The 15,978-nt window shown below is 44.5% G+C and overlaps 1 protein-coding gene across 6 annotated transcripts in view; it reads right to left on the bottom strand.

The window, feature by feature from the left end:
• LOC106577027 (transcription factor COE3) overlaps nt 1-15,978 on the bottom strand; it is a 73,501-nt gene that overhangs the window by 19,247 nt on the left and 38,276 nt on the right. For 2 of the 6 annotated variants that reach the window (XM_014154676.3, XM_014154684.3), the window contains exons 7-10: nt 10,893-10,974; nt 8,759-8,900; nt 3,829-3,962; nt 3,501-3,627 (exon numbers count right to left, since the gene is read on the bottom strand). In XM_014154676.3, coding sequence (XP_014010151.1) covers nt 3,501-3,627; nt 3,829-3,962; nt 8,759-8,900; nt 10,893-10,974 — 485 coding nt within the window. The remainder of the gene's footprint in view (nt 1-3,500; nt 3,628-3,828; nt 3,963-8,758; nt 8,901-10,892; nt 10,975-15,978) is intronic. The other 4 variants (XM_045700856.2, XM_014154683.3, XM_014154680.3 and 1 more) reach the window with 2 other exon arrangements.

Raw genomic sequence — 15,978 nt, 5'->3', positions numbered from 1 at the left:
GAATGACTGCCGTATAGCCATTTTGTCAGATTCTGGTGCAGTGGAGTCGATACTGTCACCTTGACAAGAAAACTTTGTGATTCATCAGCCTTCAAGGCTGTCTAGCCTCAACTCATACCTGGCAAGAGATGCTCACTGTATGGGGCATCATCAGCATCATCCAAAACCCTTCACCCAGACCCAGTGTGTTGCATAGCAGCCTTCTGTGAGATCAGATAAATGGCACTCGTTACAGTCAGCCTTATAGGGAGAAAAAAATAAAACACTTGACTTGTACTAATAACACAGAAACCAAACTGCTCACCAAAGGTCTGAAAACGAAGCACTCTGTCATATCCCAGCTTGGGAAATTAGCAAATAATGTTCCTTTCCCGCTGACAAATGTATGACAGCTACCCTTCATCTATCATTCTCTCCTAACGTTATGATGCATGTCCCGGATCCCCAATAGAATATACAGGCGACGTTTACTGACCCTCAATTTACCCATGACAAATGGGGTCTCGGTTAATGTGCTATTTCTGGGGCGAGCTAGGGGTTCATTTGAACACAATTCCCGGGTATAGGGATGTCACTGATTAGGATAAATAGTAGCTGAGTGTGTTAGCAGCAGTGCCAGCACTTCATATTACTAAGGGTCTCCATAGGGAGTGGTCCTGGGAGGGTAGCTCTTATAGAAATCAAGTCTAGCTAGAAACCAAAAGCTCTCATGCAATTAGGGTTTCAAAGTCAATGTTTTTACTGATAGTTTACTCTTTTGCACTGGTGTCGGCCTATAGTAACTTTATGGTAAAAAGCAATCACATAAGTTTTACCCAATTGAAGTCACATATGGCCCTTTATAAAAGCCCTTTAAGAACAAACACAGATCCTCTATGCAGTAGTTAATAAAGTGTGAAGTATTGACTAGAGGACAGCTGGACCTGTCCCTTTTTGCTAACCTTGCTAACCTAGTTTGATCCTCCAGTCACCCTGATCAATTGATAACCAATACATGGATCAGATACAGGACAAACCACAACAACCCACTGGGAACAGATGGCACTTCAACGTCTAGTTTTGATTTACATTTGGTTCAGTTGTCAACTAATGTGAATTCAACGTGAAATCAACAAAAACTGTCACCGTGTCATTCGAGTTCAGTTAAAGGTTGGGTGCAACAAAAAAACCCCGAAATGCCATTATGTTGATGACTTTTTGCAAATCCAATCAGTTTTCCGCGTTGATTCATCCTCATCACATAGATTTTTGGGGTTGAAATTTTGTGGAAACAACATTGATTAAACCCGTTTTTGGGGTACACTATGTACTTTTCCTAAAGTAGAACAATTCGGTAAACATTGATACAATAATTAAGCATGTGTGGATTATGAAGCAATTGTTGTATTACTGATAATAAGCCTGTGGCCACAGTGAAATATACATTGCTAACTAGAGTACATAGCTTAATAAAGCACACTCTCAAATTTTGCAGAATTATGTGTCTCTGTAGCTGGTGTTTCCATGATTGAACATACTCAATGCATACAGGATTATTGATGTACATTACAGGGTGCTCACATCCTCTGACTGAATTGTTAGTTTTGGAGGTGGTCCAGAATACTAATCCAACAAGACACCACTCTCTGCCGTTAGAATTGACTGCAGTCTACTCTATGTTGACTCTTGGTAATTTGTGATCATTTATTAAATTGAGCGAGCTAAATCTCCACAATTAGGGCCTGTCGGGCGAGAAGAGTCAACATGAAAAGGTCTAAAAGTGCTTCTCTCAACGACATGATGCAAAGTCACGCTTGAAGGGTAGCTTTGATAAATGGACCTTTGATATGCACACGTTGCCTGGCCACTGAAATGACAAGAGAATGTCCTCTTTTTGTTGCCAGTCCACGTTGTACTTAACTGTCCGAGAGGTAATGTCCCCCTATCAACTCACAATTACTGTACATCTGGAGTCCGTGTTAATTCTGTCGTTAAGTTCCCGGAGCTCGTTAACAGTTTCATGTCGACCCTGGTACAATCAGGGTGATCCAATCTGGGAATAGCAGTAGTCTGAGGAGCTAGACTTGTCTTATTGGTGGGCCCTCTCTTTTAATTCACCACACTAATCAATTGTACTGCCGTTGCCTCCCAGGTTAATTGTATCTTTCTACTAACTGGAACAGAGCAGGAACCAGAGAAGGAAAAAGGAACGAAATCAACATAGATCGAGAAGGGGACAGGTTCCCCCAGTAAAACCTGATGGTAATCATCCCAATCCGCTTAGTCCGTGTGACTAATGGGGTCTGTTCTTAAGAGACCTGGCACATTTACCGGGGTGCTATAGAAGCCAATAATGTCTCTTAACTTATACACCTTCCCAGGCTTCACACATATGCACATACGCTCACACACTCAGCACACTGCACTTTTGTTTCATTATCCCAGTGCCTTGTTGGCCTCTGCTCTGCTTCTGCTAGGGAGGTTAAACGCAGGAGTGCTAGGCCAGACTGCACGGTTGGAGGGGAAGGGAACGGGTGGCTTGGGGGGGGGGGGCTTGATGAGAAACAGCTGCCCAGGATGGAAGGGGTCTGGGTAGGGGGGGGGGGGGGGGGGGTTAAGGGGGTCCACCCCCCCCCCCTTCACCCACACCCTCCACTTTTTTGAGGGAGAGTGCTTTGACGCGCCTCGTCTCATTCTAGCCATCGGTGTTAGAACAGACGGAGGCTTCCAGGTCAGACAGCCCCTGACCCTCATGACCTCTGCCTCCTCACCAATGATGACAGATAAGACCACCACATCCCTCTGTTAGCCAAGATAATCCACCTATACTTATGGTGTGACACTCACACAAGACTCACACACACACACACACACACACACACACACACACACACACACACACACACACACACATACGCTCACAAATACCCTTAACTGCATCCTTCTATTTCTCTCTAGTTCAGTCACTACTTTCATTAAAATTACAATATATTGAAAAAATCTGCAAATTATTAGATGCATATCTGACAAGCGAGGAGAGAAATATAATTGGCAGAGTGAATTATCCTGACAGATTGAATTTAACAGAGCTTGGCAGCGCCGACTTCTAATGGCAGTTCAGGGAGAGATCAGGTTGCACTCATAGAAGTCCTTCCACCAAACACCTTTAGCTAGCGGTGCAGTTCTCACACATTGAACATTCCAGACCCAGAAAGCAGGGGTCTGGTTAGTCCATCATTACTGCCTTGATACTGGGACCCTGTTCCAATACTGTGAAAATGCATCCTCACTTCCAGTCTAACCATAGATGCAAAATGACTGGAGGGGTAAAAGTTATGTATGTCAGGGAACCCTTGTTTTTTTTATCCAAATGTATCAGATCAGTGACTACTTTAAGGGAGTGAGGAAGTAAGTGTGCACGATTTTGAACAGAGTTTGTGTTTCATCCAGAGAGGATGCATAGTCAGGGCACTAAACCCAGGGATGTGAGACTGAAAGAAGCATTAAGCATCCTGACTCACCGGTGTAGACAAATCTTCCAGGAGCCCCTTTGCAGAACTGCTTGGACTTGTAGGACAGCGTGACCTCCACCACACCAGGAATGTGCCTGGGAGGGGTCTGGACGCGGATGGCGTGGGGGGTGATGAGCTGGATGACAGGGCACAGGAACCATTGAGTCTGACCATACCTACTAAGGTCTCGTACAAACATACAAAAGAATGGCTATCGTTACTAGTTTTTATAGTAAAGGCTTCAGTTTCTAATAGGATATGTTTAGTAAAAACGGTAAGATACTTAAACCTAGGCTGGAATTCAATCAAATCAATGGTGTGACAAAAAATACTGTACCTCACTCCAGACAAGCATGGTCCCGAAGACGACCTGCAGGCCGTCAAAGAAGTTGTCCCCAATGATGATGACAGTGGCCCCTCCTGTGGTCCATCCCTCACTGGGGCTGATGGCCTTGATGCAAGGGGTGGCTGCTTAACATAGAGGAAAGAAGAGCCTATTCAGTACCTACACTTCGACATAGCCTGATGTCTTTATCCCAATAGAAAGACATATCATGGAAATAAGCCTGGAGAGAGAAAGAATGATGGATTTGTCCTTTTAGGCACGAGAATAAAAATCATTCATCAGCATGTTGGAGTGATGTAAGCAGACCCTTCAAATGGTCCGCTTCACAAAGGCTAAGCGCTGGGCTCGTGAGGGGAAATGATTTGGTGTTGCAAATTATGTGTCACTGCATATGTAGCTATCAAAATTGATTAGGCGTAGCCCTGCATGTACAGTAGAATTTGAAAGTTAAACACATATGAGACATGAAACCAACAACATATGAGTCCAGAATAAAGCTGTAGAATGTAAATGACAAGCCAAAGCTATGTTGTTGGTTTCATGTCATTCCATTGTCTTTGTTCCCTGCGTTCTGGCATGTTGTTCAGAATGCAGTTTCACAACATGAATAAATTCATGAATTATTCAGGCTCAGTTTTGCTTTTTGTGATCGATTCAATCCATTTCACATTGTTTATTACAATGCTTTTCATCTGCCATGACTTTTGCTACATAGCTTTGCCATTCATCAGAGGGCTGTGAGTTATTATAATCTAATCAAACTCTTCCTGTCATTTGATGCATTACCTTAATATGGTGCTCCCTCTGACACCACGTTTACATCAGGCATAGCATGAAAGCTAACCATAAAACAGCAATATTACATGCAATCTTTTTACATCTATATTTTGAGAATACAATGTGACCTGCACACATTCTTGTTCTTTTAACGTGTTCAACTATTTATATGAGCACATTGCTGAACTTCTATTATCACTCCAGTTCAGTAAGTAAATCCCCATCTGCCTTTGTTGTATGGATCACTACAGACAAGACATCTCCCTTTGTTTGCTTTGCTGTTGGGGCTGTGCAGGTTATGTTTGCTTTCTCCCCATGAAGCGCACATGCACACACGCATAAGCGCGCACACACACACACACACAAACACTACGGGAAATCGGACTTTAACAGGCGCTGTTGACTTCATGCTAATCACCCCTTACAGAATTTCATCTCTGAGGTCTGGACGAGTGACATTTGCTTTGCTTAATTGCTAAGCAGAGCATCTGAAAGAAGACCATCTCTCTGTGGGATCGCCGTGTCCCCTCAAAGGAGGTGACCTTCATCAGTGCCGATTACGGCAAATAATTCCCCCTTCAAAATGACTGTACACAAATTGACTTTGGACCTGGGAGAGAGGGAGAGGGCGAGAGAGAGAGAGAGAGAGAGAGAGAGAGAGAGAGAGAGAGAGAGAGAGAGAGAGGGGGATTGTTTATGGTGGTTGTTGGGGGGCAGCTGCAGCCAGAAACCTACACACACACACACACACCACCTCGGAAATCCCAACGCCCCCCTCCCACACACAGAAAGGACCCATGGAGAGGGAGCGACCGGGGCCCTAAGCCGTCCACCCTTCTGCCTGAAAATTTGCATATGTCTCAATGCACAGACAGAGAGGGGAGCATGTGCTGAATGGGAACCGTGGCCAAGTGGATTACACAGGCAGCGCAGGCGATCTGATGATAGACACTCACAATTCCCCGCAGCAGATGATAGACATTGCAGGGAGGGAATGAGGATGGCTAAAACAAGGCCTGTCTGTGCATCACTAAACTTTGTACTTTTAAAGCTGCAATATGTAACTTTTTGGGTGACCTGACCACATTCACATAGAAATGTGTGTTATAGATCTGTCATTGTCATTGAAAGCAAGTCTAAGAAGCGGTAGATCTGTTCTATGTGCACTATTTCGATACTTCCCGTTCTTTAGTCAAATTTTTGCTTATTTTACTTTTGGTTTATTACACCAGCTTCAAACAGCTAAAAATACAATATTTTTGGTTATGGAAAATATTTTTCACAGCGGTTTTTATATGGTACAATAATTCTCTACACTATACTTTCTTGTTTTGTCACATAAACTGAAATTAGGCGAACTGTTAGAACTTTAGCAATCAGGAAATGGCAGAGCGATTTCTACATAATGCATCTTTAAGTAGTTTAAAACAATATTGGTTTATCTGTGAGCATTCTTTTAAATAATGTTACTGTTGTCAAATGGCTTTAAGTGCAGATTCAACATACATTTCGGTTCCTTTACTTCCTAATGGTTCAAGTTAGCACTGGAGTACAGAAAACTGATCTTAGATCTGAGCTAAAAGCCAACTTCCGTCTGAAGCTCTAGTAGGCCTACTGAGCCACTCAAACAGGTCTGATGTGTCCGTCGATGTTGCGTCCTTTGTTCTGCCTGCTGAAATGCGTTGTAATTGTGCTGTGGGATGTCCAGATGGTCGGATGATAGTGCAGCTGATGGGATTATACCTTTTAACTCTCCCTGGGCCATCTGTTACCCCTCTCTCTCTCTCTCTCTCCCTCTTTCTCTCTCTCTCTCTCCCTCTTTCTCTCTCTCCCTCTCCCTCCATCTCTCTCTCTCTCCCTCTCCCTCCATCTCTCTCCCTCTTTCTCTCTCTCCCTCTCCCTCTTTCTCTCTCTCCCTCCATCTCTCTCCATCTCTTTCCTCTCTCTCCTCTCTCTCTCTCTCTCTCTCTCTCTCTCTCTCTCTCTCTCTCTCTCTCTCTCTCTCTCTCTCTCTCTCTCTCTCTCACACTCTCTCACACTCTCTCCCACTCAATCTTTCAGATGGAGCAGACTGGATTCACTTGTCTTTATTGCATAAACCATAACAGCATTACAGCCACGTACAGCATGCAAATGACTGGGGCGTTGCAGGCTCTATGTTGAGTCTTCCATATTCTCCAAGTCTCTATGGTGGAGGTGGAACATGGCTAAGGAACAGATGGAGTGAGTGTGTATGGGGGAGTGTGTGTGAGTCTGAAAGTGTGTGTGTATTAGTGAAGGATTTTCTTTATATTCATGTCTAAATGCATATGCTTGTTTGACTGTTCAAACATGCACAGTTCAGTTGTGTCAGTAAAATAAATTCCCATTCAGCACCAATAGGGGGCAGCACCTGTTGAGCAGCCTGACACTGTCACCCCAGCGTTGAGACAATGAACTGAGCGTATGCCTTGCTTTCGCAGACACAGACAGACAGTCAAGCCATGTCTGAGGCTCTCACCCAGTGAACACCTATTGAAGAATGTGTTTCTAATTTAAAGCGTGCTGTCAGTCTGCCTGCCTGGTGTCAGAACTCTATGGAAGACATGGATGCGAATACGTTTTACGACCAAGTATCCTGTTCTCATGTGTCACGTGTATGAGTGTCGGGGGTGGGGAAGGCAAACAAGCAACATTTTAGCTAAAGAGCTACGGTACATTGCTAATACACACAAAGTGTTTGTTTTCTACACTCAAGTACAATAGGTTGGGATGAAAAATAGATTGAGATATATTGGAAAGTGAAATTTGGTGTATTATAGTTAGGTGCCATTTCCTCAAACTCCATAATTAGAAGTTATCTGGTGATTTGGGCACTCAAAAGATACTAAGATAGATTGTGTTATTGAAAGAAGATGGCTATGCGAGGCAAGCCTACTGCTCTTGCGCTTTGAAGAATGAGTAGGAGAAGAAAGGGGTGGGCAGGGGAAATCTGTGTGGAACCCTCATAACACACGCACATACACACACACACACACACACACACACACACACACACACACACACACACACACACACACACACACACACACACACACACACACACACACTATCCCGTGGGATGGGGGGAACATGGAGGAGAGGGCTCAACCTCTTTAATTGCTCGCCTCATTAAGACGCAGGTTGCTAGGCGATCCACACCTACCGTGTCATAAACGTGAGACACAGACACCAACACAACAGAACGTCACTGAGCATAATGACTTCGATGCTTGAGGCAGGACTTTAATTATTTGATTTTGTCCTCTAGTAGAGGAGTCATTAATAAAGACTAAAACAAATAGATTAGCTTATCCCCCACTAGGACTGGACTACATAAGATATATTAATTGTCTTGTCAGTTTTTTTTTTAGAACTGTTGTTGTGTTAAACGTTACATTTGCTTTTGGTGATAGGACCATTAATGGTTATTAAAGTGGAGAGAAGGCCGTTTCAGGCAGTGGTGTGTGTATATAGACTGTTTGCCTAGCCATAATTGCCTCTTGAAATCTGAAGATAAGCAATTTGCACAATTGGTCTGCTCTGTTTTTTCCATAATCTCTGAGCTGTGTGTGCTCTCATCTGCGAGAGGAGGCCAGGAGGGGTCAGAAGGTTATGTTCAGTGCATTTTACTTTTTGGATTTCCCATGGTTTGGAGGTCCTGCTTGCCTCTCTTTTGGCCGAGCAGGCAATCAGTCTATCATATGGAATCAGTTGGAAGAAAAACAGTAAGTTCCTTTTTTCTCCTAGTTCCCCCCCCCTCCCTCCTCCTGCCCTCTTCTTCATCCCCTCATTTCTCCTCTCAGCTGAAACTGTAGTGCCCAGCAACAGGAAATCGACCTCACTGTGACTTATTTGCCAATTTGATCCTGTTTCGCATAGGTTAAAAACTTTTATGTGCAATTAAACACTTGGACAAGATTGGAAATAGTATATCGTTTTAAAATCATTCAAATTACCAGAATTACTAGCATTCTTAGAATGATTATTGTATACTATTTCCAATCCACTTCAAATAGTATGCATGAGAGAGGCAAATAGTGACTTACAGCACAGACTTAGAAGAGTGTATGAACAGAGGGCAAATGGAAGGAATGACAAAGAACAGGATGTAAAATGTGCCTACCATTCTCCAGATAAGGAGGCGTACCTTCTGAAGGGTCGAGTCTGCGAGCCCTTCGCCCATGCTTGGAGTTGTTGTGGACAAACATGTTGTCTGAGACAGCCAAGACATGGCCATCCACATTGACGGTCGTCGAGACAACAACCTGCAACAAGAGTGAAGGTAGAGCGTGTCATTTAGCAATCTGTAAGAAAGGGGCACAATCACGTACAAAACATCAGCGTAATCACACTTGGCTATTTTCAGATTTCCACATCAACATTTAGCTCTCTCTGTAATCACTTTTGTTGACTCCACTCTGACGATTGTTGTCTTGACTTCATCGATTCACAGAACACATTGATCGACTCATCTATCTAGTTCCGCATGGTGGACAAACTAGACGAACTCACAAACAACTGGAACGAACCTCTTCTTTGTTCAACAAACATTTCCCCTGGATCAAAGTCTAACTCAGGCCGAGATTCAATCCGATTGTGGGTTGAAGGCATTGCGGCTCTTAAAGCCTCAATATATCATAGAGCTTGTTTTTGTTGTTCTGCTTTCTCTTGGCCACATCTCCAAACAGTGGACTAGGCCATGAATGGAGAAAGTGTTTCCGAGCAGGAAATAGAGAGCCCCTCTCAGGTTCTCTTTGCCGGTGAGTGACCTCGGTGTAGCTGTGGAATTTGGGGGGTGCTTTTTTGGTTCGTTTTGGGGGGAAAGAGGGGGAGTTGGGAAAGAGGTAGGGGGGCAGAGTAGGGAGGTGAAAGAGCTCCATTCTTGCTCACAGGTTCAGAGCTGGGCCAAGCTGCACATGATGGATGTGGCCCTCTCTGGCCTCAAGCTGGTTTTGGGAGGGGGGGCGGGGTAATAAGAGTGAAAGGCAGAATACACAACCTTGGCTGGAGAAACACCTACAGTGGAGCATCTGGTAAATCTATCTGGGAAAAACGGCATTTTGGCCACCAGAACGGAGACCAGAAAAGATAGCCAAAATATTGTAAGCCTTGGCCTACAATACCCATTTCCCATCCCAAAATACTCCAACAATAATTGCCAGTTGATTCCCTATAAATACAGTGAATCTAGATTTGTTTAAAGATACAAATGGGGTAGAAGTTTTATATAACACTAACTCATACACCTCCTGTTACATATGCCTGGGGGAGATGGTTTTTAAAGATAGCTCAGTAGCTGTCATAGCTGGGGCAGTATGTCCCAGTCTCTTGTGAATCTAGGAGTAATGCAATGGTAGAGTGAACACCTGAGCTGTTTGTGAAGACATTGACTCTGTTAAGTCCAGTTACCCCCCTGAGGGAAAAGGAGAACAGGGAGGTCTAGTGGTGACATCAGAAACAGTCTGTCTGTTTCATGTCTGAGGGTTGCTGGAGGAAGCTAGGTTGGTGTGTCTGTCATGGCCCATGATTGGCAGTGACTGATGGCCCCTGGAGTTTGTGGCAAGGCAGATAGGATACCTCCACTTTATTCAGGCCTGACCTCCTTCCTGAGGTATATGGGTCTGTGGTTGGTGGATATGTCGATCACTAACTTCAATGGCACTCCTCCACATTTAATAGAGCATGTATTTTAGCTTTAGTAGCCTCTTAGACATGGGAGTATTCCAGACCTCCAGATAGACGTTTCTTTGCTCATACTGGCCGCAGTGTAATGGAAAACACCTCTCAGCTGGTTCTTGTTGGCTGCACAGTGAATAATCGTGGTATCGTGACAACCCTAGTGTGTGTGTGTGTGTGTGTGGTGTGTGTGGTGTGTGTGTGTGTGTGTGTGTGTGTGTGTGTGTGTGTGTGTGTGTGTGTGTGTGTGTGTGTGTGTGTGTGTGTGTGTGTGTGTGTGTGTGTGTGTGTGTGTGTGTGTGTGCATGTGTGTGTGTGGGCTAACCCTGAGTTAACAGTGTTGTTACATGTGGTGGGATCATCCTCCCTTCTGTGCTGTGGTTCAGAAAGCTGTCAGGTCTGAAATCCCATATCCTTATTTGTATCAGATGGTGTTCTCCAATAAATATTCCTTACATGTGTTCAGCAGCACACTGACACCCTCTGCAAGGGTATGTGCGTGTAAATGTGCATGAAACCTGGGAGTGTGTGTGTGTGCGTGTGTGTGCGCGTGTGTGTCATTTTGTGTAAATTTCAGTTACCTGGAACCTGCGCATGTCTCTTGGATTCCCTGCATTCTTCAGGCAGTTCTGATTGCACTTCAAGAAAAACTTCAGGAAAAATCTGAAAAAGAGCACAAAATAAAAATTGAATTTAAGTACACAGTACTAGAATGGAACGGAATAGAATTAAATAGACTAGAACGGAACAGAAGTATTGCCAGTCTTGCATGGGGGACAGTACAATCAGTCGGTAAGTAAAGTCAGTCAGTCAGTGTAGTCAGTCAGTCAGTCAGTCAGTCAGTCAGTCAGTACAGTCAGTCAGTCACTACAGCCAGTCAGTCACTACAGTCAGTCAGTACAGTCAGTCAGTCACTACAGTCAGTCAGTACAGTCAGTCAGTCACTACAGTCAGTCAGTCAGTCAGTCAGTCAGTACAGTCAGTCAGTCAGTGTAGTCAGTCAGTGTAGTCAGTACAGTCAGTCAGTCAGTCAGTCAGTACAGTCAGTCAGTCAGTACAGTCAGTCAGTCAGTCAGTACAGTACATTCAACACCATAGACAGAAAAGGAGGAAAGAGAAAGGAAGATTTAGAGGAAGTGAGCAGGAGAGATGTGACGAGAAATGGCAAGCGGAGGTAGAAAGGTGTGATTTTATGTTTTACAAAATAGTAAAACAAATAATAATACTTGAAGCATAGTGCCATTCAAGAATTCATATGGAATGTAATTCCAAAAAAGCCAATACAGGTCCATGCCATTCAACCTGTTAACTACAACTCTATTACACCAGTATCAAACCAATAGATATTACTCATCTGTTTCAAATAATGTAGATATCTTCTGTTGCTTCTAATATCCCTTATCCCTTAGCAACATACCATCCTCTCACCTGAGTTCACAGCCTGTTCCTACTCCCATCTGCTACTAGAATACAGGAAGTCACTTGATATTCCACCCACCTATTTAATCCCAGAACACCCCCTGTGCAATTAAAGTTGTGCTGTTCAATAGGGAGGCAAATGAGGCCCACCTGTGACCAGGTCTTGTTTGATGAGCATCAGGGATAAAGGACCTAACAAGGTGAGAGCGTGCCACAAAACTTATAGTCCTGTCAGACAATTAGGCGGCCACTCCTGGGACCTTCGCTTCACGCCACACACACAAGCACACACACGCGCATGCACACATGCACACACACATTCATGGGTGGGTGAGGCAATTATGCCACAAATTACAACCTGGCTAATTGTCTCCGAACAAATGTCATGTGTGAGAGAGAGATCTAGGGTTGTTCAGTCTTTGAGTCTCTGTCTCTCTCTCTCTTTCTCTGTCTGTCTCTCTCTCTCTCGCTCTCTCTCTCTCTCTCTCTCTCTCTCTCTCTCGCTGCGCTTCAGCTGCCAAGTGTTTGCCTGTGAACGTCAAATGAACGTCAGGTCCCTGTGATTTTATTGAAAAAGCCTCCTATCGTGAGCTCTCCTTTTAAACATAACCTTTCCGTGTTCCAGTAGATAACATGACAAAGGAGACAGGTGGAGGACGCTTAACGGTCCCTGACTTGGTTTACTGTCTCCTACTACAAATGTCTTCCCTATTACCACTGCAAGTGATGACAACAACATGTCCTAAACCTGACAGTGGGATCAATGATTATATCAGCAGAATGTACTGCAACACACCTTAATTGACTTCCTTATCATGTACAGTATATACATAATCATACAGATTCCTGCTACTGGGCTCCCGCCAAGTTTGATGTTAACAGTAATGCTAATATGTCACCACCATTCATTGGTTTTATGTACAACTTCATGGTTTCCATTGAAAAGCAAAATTGGCACTTTTGCCAGTTATTTTATTACCATGTATTGAATGCTTCGTGTAGAGCTTGCTGCTTAAGAGGGTCCTTTCTCAACACTTAGCCTCCTCCTTCTCACTCCACAGTGGGATCTGGGCCAATGCAATAAATCAGTGGCTTGAAACGCCCCCCCTAACCCTGGCCACATTAATACATGCACTGGTCATTTAGAAGCGTTCTCCAATAGACTCCAATAACCCTCAGCACCACTGCCAGCCCCAAAGAACATGAGAGGTGAGAAAATATTTTCACTCACCATCCAAGGAGCTTTGGCCCCGACATCAATAAACAAAACGTTTTAAGCCACGCCAAAATGCTGATTGCCTGTTGGTGTGCGGCGAGACCATTAAAAACCTGACTTGTCGTTAGTGCATTTTGCCTGATTGTGTTCAGTGTGTTTTTGGTTGCATCTGTTGGCCAATCATCAAAATGACCATTATCTACTCTAATTCCCTGACCCTGTTTTTATTTCCCCAAAGAGTCGTAATGTAGAGCAGTAGACATCTGCGGAAAGCAGACCTGAAATACGACTTTTATTTGTCTGTCGCCTCTCATATAGATTGGGTTAGACTAGTGAGTGTGTGAGTGTGTATGTGGGTAAGCGCCTGTGTGTGTGTGTGTGTGTGTGTGTGTGTGTGTGTGTGTGTGTGTGTGTGTGTGTGTGTGTGTGTGTGTGTGTGTGTGTGTGTGTGTGTGTGTGTGTGTGGTGTGTGTGTGTGTGTGTGTGTGTGTGTGTGTGTGTCCAAGATTGATGTGCTCTGAATGTTTAGCACCTTGTGCGAAAAAAAATAAATATATAAATATACATTTTCTTGCCCAAAACGTAGAAGTTATTGAAGCCACATGTTATTTTTAACATGGGGGCTTTCCTGTACTTTCTTCTGTTGTGTTGTAGTACAATTACAAACTGTAAAACTGCAGTAAAACAAAAAGTAAGCAATAAACAGAAAAGGGTACTTGGGAATAGATATCAGCCGTACTATCGTGAACTACCTATGTTTACTGTTATGAAGACGATTAACCACAATTTCCCAGCTAACAGATAAGCTTCATTTTAACAGTAGTCCATGTTAGTGGCAACAGTATAGCATCATTACATTAGAGTTGGTTAACATTCTACATGAGCACACTGTAAATTGGTCCTTGGTGAAAAGGCAAGCAATTAAGACCAGCCTCTCTCTTTTACTTCTTAAATATCTACAGAACTTTGTGCTGGTGTTTTGGCACGCTCAGAGACCAAAACGAGGTTGTTTAATTGTTTTTTAATGGGAAATCAAGGCGACGACGCCATTAGATGTTGGCAACGGAGGGCAAAGGGGGGATCGAGAGAAAGAATGAACTGCAATTAGGTTTGATTAAAGCTATCCTTCTCAATAATCAGAGCTAGAGACAGGACAGGAGGACCCTGGTGGCCGTGGAGATGGAGGAAGGTGTAGAGTGATATTAAGGCCAATGAAGGGGATATTAACGTGGCTAATTAAAGCAACTCCTCCAAAGCCGAGAGACGAGCGAGGCTCTCAGCGGACCGCCATGGAGGAAATCATTGGCCCAGCCAGCTATCAGTTGGAGGAGGGAGAGAGAGAGAAAAGAGAGAGAGTGGTGGTGGGAGAGGGAGAGAAAAGAGAGAGAGTGGTGGTGGGAGAGGGAGAGAAAAGAGAGAAAGTGGTGGTGGGAGAGGGAGAGAAAAGAGAGAGAGTGGTGGTGGGAGAGAGAGAAAAGAGAGAGAGTGGTGGTGGGAGAGGGAGAAAAGAGAGAGAGTGGTGGTGGGAGAGGGAGAGAAAAGAGAGAGAGTGGTGGTGGGAGAGAGAGAAAAGAGAGAGAGTGGTGGTGGGAGAGAGAGAAAAGAGAGAGAGTGGTGGTGGGAGAGGGAGAAAAGAGAGAGAGTGGTGGTGGGAGAGGGAGAGAAAAGAGAGAGAGTGGCAGTGGGAGAGGGAGAGAAAAGAGAGAGAGTGGAGGAGGGAGAGGGAGAGAAATGGGCTGTAGTTCATCAGAGAAAGGGAGAGAGAGAAAAGAGAGAGAGTGGCGGTGGGAGAGGGAGAGAAAAGAGAGAGAGTGGTGGTGGGAGAGGGAGAGAAAGGGGCTGTAGTTCATCAGAGAGAGGGAGAGAGAGAAAAGAGAGAGAGTGGTGGTGGGAGAGGGAGAGAAAGGGGCTGTAGTTCATCAGAGAAAGGGAGAGAGAGAAAAGAGAGAGAGTGGCGGTGGGAGAGGGAGAGAAAGGGGCTGTAGTTCATCAGAGAGAGGGAGAGAGAGAAAAGAGAGAGAGTGGTGGTGGGAGAGGGAGAGAAAGGGGCTGTAGTTCATCAGAGAACGGGAGAGAGAGAAAAGAGAGAGAGTGGTGGTGGGAGAGGGAGAGAAAAGAGTAGGAGAGAGGAAGGGAGGAGAAAACTATGAAGTGGGAAGAAAGCCTAAAGAGATAGACTGGAGAGAAATGCTCATTTTGACACAACCCTCTCCCTGTCTGATTTCTGCCAGTATAACCACGACCTGACATCAGCTTTAATCTTCCGACACCCCGAGTTGGAGCCCACAAATCAACGTTAAAACAATCCCCTTCTAACAGAGACTAGGGCAATTAATAGGATTCTTCTGTAGCCTGTACCTCCATGCTCGCCACACTGCCGAGGCTAGCTACTAATCATGCCATAATGGCTTCTCTCCCTCTGGTCAAATAGGAAATAGATTGTCTCTTTAGTAATGCAGCGGGCTCGGCAGGTTTCCACTCTGTGTGCTTCACATGCCTGGTAATTGAAGAGAAAAAGGCAGACTTTGGTACTTTGACTGTGATCATTTTAGGATGACACTCAAAGGGAGACCTAATTCGGCCTAATTCTAGCTCGCCCCTCTCCCACCATCAAATAGAGGAGAAATGGAGAAAACAAGCAGACGAAGTGAGGAGAGGCTTCCTGATTTAAGGAGCTAAGCTTATTGGGAGGGGGGAGATGTCACCCACTCCTTGACATCTCTGCCTTTGATTCAGGGACAAATGGGAAGTATTGACTCCATTGTATTATTACAGCACTTTTACAATATTAACAGGGTATCATACAGTATTTATTTCACAGTGTTTTATACACCACCTATTTCAGAAATTCACCACTGAGAGATAGACTGAAACATCCATGTGTGTCAGGTATTGACAGTCCGTAGATCCCGATTGGCGCCCCAGCAATAATGACTACCAAGGAGTGTCCACGGCCGGCGGCCATGACAGTGAAGTCATTGTTGCAGGGAGGTGCGTATCGACCACCACCCAGCCACAGCCAATCAGACCCC

The sequence above is a fragment of the Salmo salar genome, chromosome 18 (assembly GCF_965601325.2).
Source record: "Salmo salar chromosome 18, fSalSal1, whole genome shotgun sequence".
Lineage (NCBI taxonomy): Eukaryota > Metazoa > Chordata > Actinopteri > Salmoniformes > Salmonidae > Salmo > Salmo salar.
Note: the sequence above shows the minus strand (reverse complement) of the source record. Positions and strands in the feature narration are given on the sequence as shown.